Consider the following 10,000-nt stretch of genomic DNA (forward strand, 5'->3'; position numbering starts at 1 on the left):
CTGCCCACCCTTCCAACACACGCACCCCTGGCACCCTTCCAACACACCCACCCATGGCACCCTTCCAACACACCCACCCATGGCACCCTTCCAACACACCCACCCATGGCACCCTTCCCAACACACCCACCCATGGCACCCTTCCAAACACACCCACCCATGGCACCCTTCAAACACACCCATCCATGGCACCCTTCCAAACACACCCACCCATGGCACCCTTCAAACACACCCACCCATGGCACCCTTCCAAACACACCCACCCATGGCACCCTTCCAACACCCCCACCCATGGCACCCTTCCAACACACCCACCCATGGCACCCTTCCAACACACCCACCCATGGCACCCTTCCAACACCTCCACCCATGGCACCCTTCAAACACACCCACCCCTGGCACCCTTCCAACACCTCCACCCATGGCACCCTCCCCAACATACCCACCCATGGCACCCTCCCCAACACCTCCACCCATGGCACCCTTCCAACACACCCACCCATGGCACCCTTCCAACACACCCACCCATGGCACCCTTCCAACACACGCACCCCTGGCACCCTTCCAACACACCCACCCATGGCACCCTTCCAAACACACCCACCCATGGCACCCTCCCCAACACCTCCCCCCATGGCACCCTTCCAACACACCCACCCATGGCACCCTCCCCAACACACGGACCCCTGGCACCCTTCCAACACACGCACCCCTGGCACCCTTCCAACACCTCCACCCATGGCACCCTTCCAACACACCCACCCATGGCACCCTCCCAACACACCCACCAATGGCACCCTTCAAACACACGCACCCCTGGCACCCTTCCAACACACCCATCCATGGCACCCTTCCAACACACCCACCCATGGCACCCTTCCAACACACCCACCCATGGCACCCTTCCAACACACCCACCCATGGCACCCTCCCCCCATGGCACCCTTCCAACACACCACCCATGGCACCCTTCCAACACCTCCACCCATGGCACCCTCCCCAACACACCCACCCATGGCAGCCTTCCAAACACACCCACCCATGGCACCCTTCCAAACACACCCACCCATAGCACCCTTCCAAACACACCCATCCATGGCACCCTTCCAACACCTCCACCCATGGCACCCTTCCAACACACCCACCCATAGCACCCTTCCAAACACACCCACCCATGGCACCCTTCAAACACACCCACCCATGGCACCTTTCAAACACACCCACCCCTGGCACCCTTCCCAACACCTCCACCCATGGCACCCTCCCAACACACCCACCCATGGCACCCTTCAAACACACCCACCCATGGCACCCTTCCAACACACCCACCCCTGGCACCCTTCAAACACACCCACCCCTGGCACCCTTCAAACACACCCACCCCTGGCACCCTTCAAACACACCCACCCATGGCACCCTTCAAACACACCCACCCATGGCACCCTTCCAACGCACCCTTCAAACACACCCACCCCTGGCACCCTTCAAACACACCCACCCCTGGCACCCTTCAAACACACCCACCCATGGCACCCTTCAAACACCTCCACCCCTGGCACCCTTCAAACACACCCACCCCTGGCACCCTTCAAACACACCTACCAATGGCACCCTTCAAACACACACACCCATGGCACCCTTCCAACACACTCACCCATGGCAGCCTTCCAAACACACCCACCCATGGCAGCCTTCCAACACCTCCACCCATGGCAGCCTTCCAACACACCCACCCATGGCACCCTCCCAACACCTCCACCCATGGCAGCCTTCCAACACCTCCACCCATGGCAGCCTCCCAACACCTCCACCCATGGCAGCCTTCCAACACCTCCACCCATGGCACCCTCCCAACACACCCACCCCCCTCCCCAACACACCCACCCATGGCACCCTTCAAACACACCCACCCATGGCACCCTTTCAAACACATTGCAGAGTGTAGGTGCAGTGGTTTGTGCTGTACAGTGCTTGTTCAAAGCGTCAAGACGTGTTGTTGTATTCAGAGCTCTGTACGTGCATGCTGTGCTGTTCGGCCCCGTCCCTCCATTGCCCGCCAGGTGGGTGATCCACTGTCACCCTTCACCTGTCACACAGTGCTTTCAGTCTGCGTCCTACCCCTCCGCCCTCCCCCCCCCCCCCCCAACCCCTCCCACCTCCACACTCCCTTCACCCCTCCCACCTGACCTTGTTGATTTGATTCTCTTATCACTCCACCAATACAACCCACCGGCCTAAAGATAGTCTTTTCCGCACGACCCCCCCTCCCCCACCTCAACCCCCCTCTCCACACCTCTCCTCACAAGTTGAAGCAGGCGGGAAAAGGAGAGAGAAGTTGGCGCGGCCCGCCCTCTGACGATCCCACAGATCGCTTTTGTACTGTACAGCGCTAGTGTCAAACTGACACAGTCGGCTATACCGTTTTAACTGAACATTAAAGCTGACTTTTTAGCAATGATTTACCCCCCCGAAAACGCAGTATGGCTGCCTACATGGCGGGGTAAAAACGGTCACACACGTAAAAGCCCGCCCACTCGAGTACATACGAGTGAACGTGGGAGTTGCAGCCCTCGAACGTGGGAGTTGCAGCCCTTTTTTTTTTTTTTTTTTTCCCTCAAGGCCTGACTAAGCGCGTTGGGTTACGCTGCTGGTCAGGCATCTGCTTGGCAGATGTGGTGTAGCGTATATGGATTTGTCCGAACGCAGTGACGCCTCCTTGAGCTACTGAAACTGAAACTGAACGAAGAAGAAGAGCTGTGGTTTGCGTTTCTCTCTCTCTCTCTCTCTCTCTCTCTCTCTCTCTCTCTCTGTCTCTGTCTCTGTCTCTCTCTCCACTGTCTACAGCTTTGCACAGGAAGGCGAGGCTCAGTCCTCTCAAGCTCATACTGCCGTTTGAAACCATTCACTTCTGGGAGAAGAAAGGAAAATCAGAGGAAAGTGCCTTTCCCAAAGACACAACACCATGCCGAAACGGAGCCTTGAACCTTCTGGTGAACACAGAATCAGTTCAGAAGTCTGATGCCCTTGAAATCAAACACAGCGTCTACGAGGGATGTTCATTAAAGATTTCCCCTGACCCACTTCCCATGACTGAGAGGAACGAAACTTGGCACAGCTGTTAGTCTTTTTCTTTAGATACCACCAAGACACACTTCTCCCATCACTTTATGCAGCTGTGAAGACCTTGCCTGTAGAACTCTTGCGCCAGAAGCCACGGTTTCATCTCGGAAATAAGCGTTTCATTGTCTGGGAAGTGCTTGCCCTTCAAACATGATTTCATGGTTGGAAATAGATAGAAGTCAGATGGTGCAAGGTCGGGAGAATAAGGGTGGTGGGGTATGGGGGGTGGGCTGAGGAAGGATTCATAGCCGAAAGACAGTGCTTCCGTTTGGGCAACATGCGAGTTGTGAACCGGGGCGATGTCTGGCAGGCGACGGACACCTTTGATCGGCATGCTATGCCTCTCGGTTTTGATGGCCTCTCGCAGTTTCTGCAGCAATGAAATATAGTATGTCCCAGTATTTGTATTACCCTTTGCCAGGAAATCCATCCTCACTGCTCCGCGCTGGTCCCAAAAGACGTTGAGCATGACCTTGCCCCCTGAGGGTTTGACACGTGCCTTCTTCGGAGGTGGTGGGTCAAAATACTTCCATTGCTTCGACTAGGCTTTAGTCTCTGGATCATAGTGATGGACCCATGTTTTATCCTGCGTGATTAGTCTGGCGAAGAAGTCTTTCTGGTTTTCTTGGTATATGGCCAAAAGAGCCTGGGAGCACGTGACTCGTTCATGCTTCTGAAAAGGTGTGAGCAACCGTGGAATCCATCGTGCAGACAACTTCCGTTTGTGCAAATGGTCATGGGTGATTTGTTTCCACAGACCCCACAATGATCTTGACATCTTGGGCCAGTTGGCGGACGGTTTTGCGGCGATCCTCCAAAATGGCGGCCTCCACTTGCCGGATGGTGTCTTCATCAATGGCGGCCTCCACTTGCCGGATGGTGTCTTCATCAATGGCGGCCTCCACTTGCTGGATGGTGTCTTCATCAATGGCGGCCTCCACTTGCTGGATGGTGTCTTCATCAATGGCGGACTGTAGCCGCCCGGGAATGGAAGTCGTTTCCAACGATGTCCCATCACACGTTAACTGACGCTGCCAGTGCTTGACCACGTCATACAATGAGGCTTCCTTATCGAACACTTCCCTCGGTGTGCGGCCTCTCCACTACAGAAACTTGATGACCGCTCTGCATTCAACTGGATCCATTATCACACATTACTCCACCACTGCACCTGTAAAAGAGAAACTTATGAGTTCAAAGATGCAAATTACCACGTGAACTATAAAGATATGCATTATTATACATGTGCAATTTCAGCCTCCTACAACAAATGGAAGTTATTCACGGGAAATCTTTAATGAACATCCCTCGTAGTCCGGATGAGACAATAAATCGAGGTCCAGTGTACAGCATGCACTTGGCGCACTGAAATGGAACCCACGGCAACAAAAGGATTATCCTCTTACAAAATTCTGGAGATGAATTCCACTCTGATAGGTACACAAATGAATATATCACATGCATGCACTCGAGGCCTGGACTTAGCACGTTCGGTTAAGCTGCTTGCCAGGCATCTAGTCAGCAGATGTGGCGTAGCGTTAACGGATGTCCGAACGCAGTGACGCCTTCTTGAGACACTGAAACCGAAACTGTCCATGACCAATGAACCACTTCACTGCCGGATAACTCGTGTCTGAGCACGCGGCGCCTTGGGCTTTGTGCGCAGGGCAGGAATCTGCTCCTGTCTGCTCCTGTTTCTCCTTCTTCTCAAAAAACATCTGACGCGATGCGGTGTGCATGGATCAATCCACAAGCTTTGACACCTCAACCCCGGCAAAATTCTGTAGAAAATCCACTTCGATAGGAAAAACAAAGTTTAAAAAGGGGTGGCGCTGTCAGTGCAGCGACGCGCTCTCCCTGGGGAAAGCAGCCCGAAATTCACACAGAGAAATCTGTTGTGACGAAAACGAGTAATACAATACAATACAATACAATATACAATACAATACAATACAATACCTCATTAAAACTAAAACTGAACTGAGCAGCCAGTCTAACGGCAGCACGGCCATTTTATCAACGCCGGTCTCAAAAAAACTGACAACACTTTACAACTTCTCGCTGGTCACATGAACAATTTGTTTTCATTCCGACTTGCTTCTTTTGGAAAAGAGCCTGTACCATATAATCAGCTTTGCCGTCGTGTGGAGACGGAGAGAGGATGGTGGGGTGGGGGAGAGGAGGAGGAGGGTGCACACCGACACCACACAGGCCCACGCACGCACGCACGCTGCAAGCAAGTGGAGCGTCGAGTACACACCCACACAAACTCACACACACACACACGCACACGCACACACCACAGTCGTCTCGCTCTCAGTGTGTTCCGTTTCTCGGGATTCGTACGAGTCACGGTGGCGGTGGTTCAGTAGCAGTGTGCGGGTCGCTTGCAACTTGTGAAAGCTTGGAAGTGAACAATATCCTGGGTAGAGTTACAGTACACCTTTCCACTCGACTTGTGACCCAACTTGGTCCAGAGAAGTTTGTTTGTTTGTTGCTGAAGAACCGTATCTGCCACATCTTGCCATGGCTTTAGAAGGGTGCGCCGCCTGCCTGAAATATGTGATGATCATCTGGAACTTCCTTATACTGGTAAGTGAGTGAGTGATTCACTGATTGATTGGGGACGTCAAAGTTGTCCGGGTTTCGGTTTCGGAGGACATGACAAGACAAAGTCTGTATATTCGAGGATAATAGATAAGCACTGGTGTGTTTTTTTGTTGTTGTTGTTTTAACATCCAGTCCACGCCCTGAACAGGGTTTGCACGACACAATACTAAAGAAAGGCATCAGCATAGAAGTAATGGAATACACTGGGAGGAAAAGAACATATATATACTCTCTCTCTCTCTCTCTCTCTCTCTCTCTCTCTCTCTCTCTCTCTCTCTCTCTCTCATAGTGTGTGTGTGCATGTGTTTCTTGAAATGTGTGTGAATGAGTGTCGTTCGGCAGTGTGTGTATGTATCTGCGTCATGTTCGTGCACGCAAGAATATATTAGTGTATTTAATCTCCCTGCAGATGTCTGCGTTATGTGTTTTGCGGTTGACTGAGTTTTCTTGAAACAGGAAAAACGGGAAATGAAAGATGGAGAGGAAGAGGAGGAGAGCAGGTGGGGTCGGGGGGTGGAGGTGGGGGCGGAGAGAGGGAGAGAGAGAGAGGAGATGGGGAGAGAGCGAGTAGAGGAGAGAGCGTGAGAGGAGGGAGAGAGCGGGAGAGAGAGAGTGAGAGGGGGAGAGAGCGGAGAGAGTGAGAGGAGAGAGCGGGAGAGAGAGAGAGGGGAGAGAGCGGAGGAGAGAGGAGGGGGAGGAGCGGAGAGAGAGGAGGGGTGGAGAGGGGAGAGAGGGAGAGGTGGGAGAGAGGGAAGGGAGGAGAGAGCGGTAGAGAGAGAGAGAGGGGGAGAGAGCGGTAGAGAGAGAGTGAGGGAAGAGAGGAGAGAGTGAGAGGCGGAGGGGAGTGAGAGGGGGAGAGAGGAGGAGAGTGAGAGGGGAGAGAGAGCGGAGAGAGAGGAGAGGGTGAGAGGGGAGAAGATAGAGAGAGGAGGAGGGGAGGAGAGAGAGGAGAGAGTGGGAGAGAGGAGGGAGAGTGAGAGCGGAGAGAGTGAGAGTGTGGGGATGACACTTTACAGTGGCATACATGACATCCTGCACTTGGTGAGAGGGGGAGAGAGCGGTAGAGAGAGAGTGAGAGGGGGAGAGAGCGGGAGAGAGAGAGTGAGAGGGGGAGAGAGCGGGAGAGAGAGAGTGAGAGGGGGAGAGAGAGAGTGAGAGGGGGAGAGAGAGAGTGAGAGGGGGAGAGAGCGGGAGAGAGCGAGTGAGAGGGGGAGAGAGCGGGAGAGAGAGAGTGTGCGGGATGACACTATTACAGTGTGCCATACCATGACATTCCATGCCTCTTTCTGCAGGGGCAGAGTCTGTACTGTGCCCTCCATTCCGCCCTCGCCCCACCTCCACCCCCACCCCCACCTCACCTCACCCCTCACCATCCATCATCTGGCATGGCTTCTGAGACTGACAGGACCGACCTGAGAACGCTTGACTGTTGGAGTTCTTAGGACTGAGAGAGTACAAGAGAGAGAGAGAGAGAGAGAGAGAGAGAGAGAGAGAGAGAGATTATCCATATTGGCCACAGCCCCTTTGAAGGGGGATACAGAGTAAGATGCTGAAGTCATTCATTCAAAAGTCTTCATTATGTAACATATACACTTCTCCTTTTGAGTGCTTTACACAAGAGAAAGAGAGAGAGAGTGTGTGTGTGTGAATGTGTGTGTGTGTGTGAGAGAGAGAGAGAGAGAGAGAGAGAGAGAGAACTCTTACTCGAACTCGAATGTTTTATTGCGGGTAGGTAAAACGATTAGCTAAAAGCTTCTTTTCACCATGCCTCACACAACACACACACACACACACACACACACACACACACACACACACACACACACGGGACAAAAAGAAGAAGCAGAAAGAAGAAAAAGAAATAGCCACAAAAGTAGAACTGAGGTGAAAAGGAGAGGAGGAGGAGGAGGTGAGGAGATATGTGGCCAAGAGAGAGGGAGGGGGGGGGGTGGGGGTGAGGGGGGTCAGTTTCAAGGTGTCAAAGACACTGAGGTGTATGTTTACGTCAATACAGGTCATTGTGTTGAAGCGGGAAACTGAAAGCGCTTATCCACTATTTATATAATTATTTATTTATTTATTTATACATGCTACACAGGGTGTGTAAGTGGGAAGGGAGTGTGTTATGGCGCAGAGAAAGAGAGAGAGAGAGAGACAGACAGACAAAAAGGGAGAGACAGAGACAGAGAGTTGTGAAGAGGAAGAGAGAGAGAGGCCACGCGAGACTAGACACAATTCGTTATTTACATGGACTGGTGTGCTCCGGGTTTTTTGTTTTTGTTTTTGTTTTTTTAAACACCAAGTTCACCGTCCTGAGCAGGATCTACACTGGTAACTACATAATACTAAATAAAGGCATAAACATGGTCTTAAGAAAGGGGGGGGGAACGCGCGCGCAGACACACACACACAACACACAACACACACACACACACACACACACACACACACACACACACACAGGTGGTACAAGTTCTGTCGACAATCAATAATGTATGCGTTATCTATTGATAACTCTCAAGAAATGAGAGCACGGGTTGTAATCATGAGTCGACGCTGGTCTACGAATTTGAGTGGTCGTCACGGGACACACACAACACAACACAAACACACACAACACACACGACACACACACAACACACACACACACACACACACAAACACACACACACACACACACACACACACACACACAAACACACACACACACACACACACACACACACACACACACAACACACACACACTCACACACACACAAACACACTCACACACACACACACACACACACACACACACACACACACACTCACACACACACACACACACACACACACACACACACACACACACACACACACACACACACACACACACACAAATAAAATAAAATAAATATATACAGGGGGAAGGGAGGAGATGGAGGCGGGAGAGGGGGCAGGGGCAGATCGGCTATTTATAGCATACATGCAAAGTACCAGTAAGTAAAGTCTTTCCCGAGGAGGAGACAAGGCCAAATCATAGAGGACAGGAAGTGGAACAGAACGGAGACTGGAACGTGGGAGGGGGGGGGATAAAGTAGGGATAGAAAGGAGAGAGGGGGAGGGGGGGATAAAGTAGGGATAGAAAGGAGAGAGGGGGAGGGGGGGATAAAGTAGGGATAGAAAGGAGAGAGGGGGAGGGGGGGGGATAAAGTAGGGATAGAAAGGAGAGCGGGGGAGGGGGGGGGGATAAAGTAGGGATAGAAAGGAGAGAGGGGGAGGGGGGGGATAAAGTAGGGATAGAAAGGAGAGGGGGGGAGGGGGAGGATAAAGTAGGGATAGAAAGGAGAGAGGGGGAGGGGGGGGATAAAGTAAGGATAGAAAGGAGAGAGGGGGAGGGGGGGGATAAAGTAGGGATAGAAAGGAGAGCGGGGGAGGGGGGGGGATAAAGTAGGGATAGAAAGGAGAGAGGGGGAGGGGGGGGGATAAAGTAGGGATAGAAAGGAGAGGGGGGGAGGGGGAGGATAAAGTAGGGATAGAAAGGAGAGAGGGGGAGGGGGGGATAAAGTAAGGATAGAAAGGAGAGAGGGGGAGGGGGGGGATAAAGTAGGGATAGAAAGGAGAGAGAGGGGGGGAGGGGGGGATAAAGTAGGGATAGAAAGGAGAGAGGGGGGAGGGGGGGATAAAGTAGGGATAGAAAGGAGAGAGGGGGAGGGGGGGATAAAGTAGGGATAGAAAGGAGAGGCGGGGGGAGGGGGGGATAAAGTAGGGATAGAAAGGAGAGAGGGGAGGGGGGGGGATAAAGTAGGGATAGAAAGGAGAGGGGGGAGGGGGGGGATAAAGTAGGGATAGAAAGGAGAGAGGGGGAGGGGGGGGATAAAGTAGGGATAGAAAGGAGAGAGGGGGGAGGGGGGGATAAAGTAGGGATAGAAAGGAGAGAGGGGAGGTGGGGGGGATAAAGTAGGGATAGAAAGGAGAGAGGGGAGGGGGGGATAAAGTAGGGATAGAAAGGAGAGAGGGGGAGGGGGGATAAAGTAGGGATAGAAAGGAGAGAGAGGGAGGGGGGGATAAAGTAGGGATAGAAAGGAGAGAGGGGGAGGGGGGGATATAAAGTAGGGATAGAAAGGAGAGAGGGGGAGGGGGGGATAAAGTAGGGATAGAAAGGAGAGAGGGGGGGGGGGGGATAAAGTAAGGATAGAAAGGAGAGAGAGGGAGGGGGGGGGATAAAGTAGGGATAGAAAGGAGAGAGGGGGAGGGGGGGGATAAAGTAGGGATAGAAAGGAGAGAGG

The 10,000-nt window shown here is 52.8% G+C and overlaps 1 protein-coding gene across 2 annotated transcripts in view; it reads left to right on the top strand.

Annotated features, from left to right (window-relative positions):
* Positions 1–5,389: 5,389 nt before the first annotated feature.
* Positions 5,390–10,000, top strand: part of LOC143297852 (CD9 antigen-like) — a 73,097-nt gene continuing 68,486 nt past the window's right edge. For both annotated transcript variants that reach the window (XR_013057317.1, XM_076610377.1), the window contains exon 1: positions 5,390–5,712. Coding sequence is in view for 1 of the 2 variants with exons in the window: in XM_076610377.1 (XP_076466492.1) it covers positions 5,647–5,712 (66 nt within the window). In the remaining variant the exon portion in view is untranslated. The remainder of the gene's footprint in view (positions 5,713–10,000) is intronic.

Source organism: Babylonia areolata, chromosome 2, assembly GCF_041734735.1.
Source record: "Babylonia areolata isolate BAREFJ2019XMU chromosome 2, ASM4173473v1, whole genome shotgun sequence".
Classification (NCBI taxonomy): domain Eukaryota; kingdom Metazoa; phylum Mollusca; class Gastropoda; order Neogastropoda; family Buccinidae; genus Babylonia; species Babylonia areolata.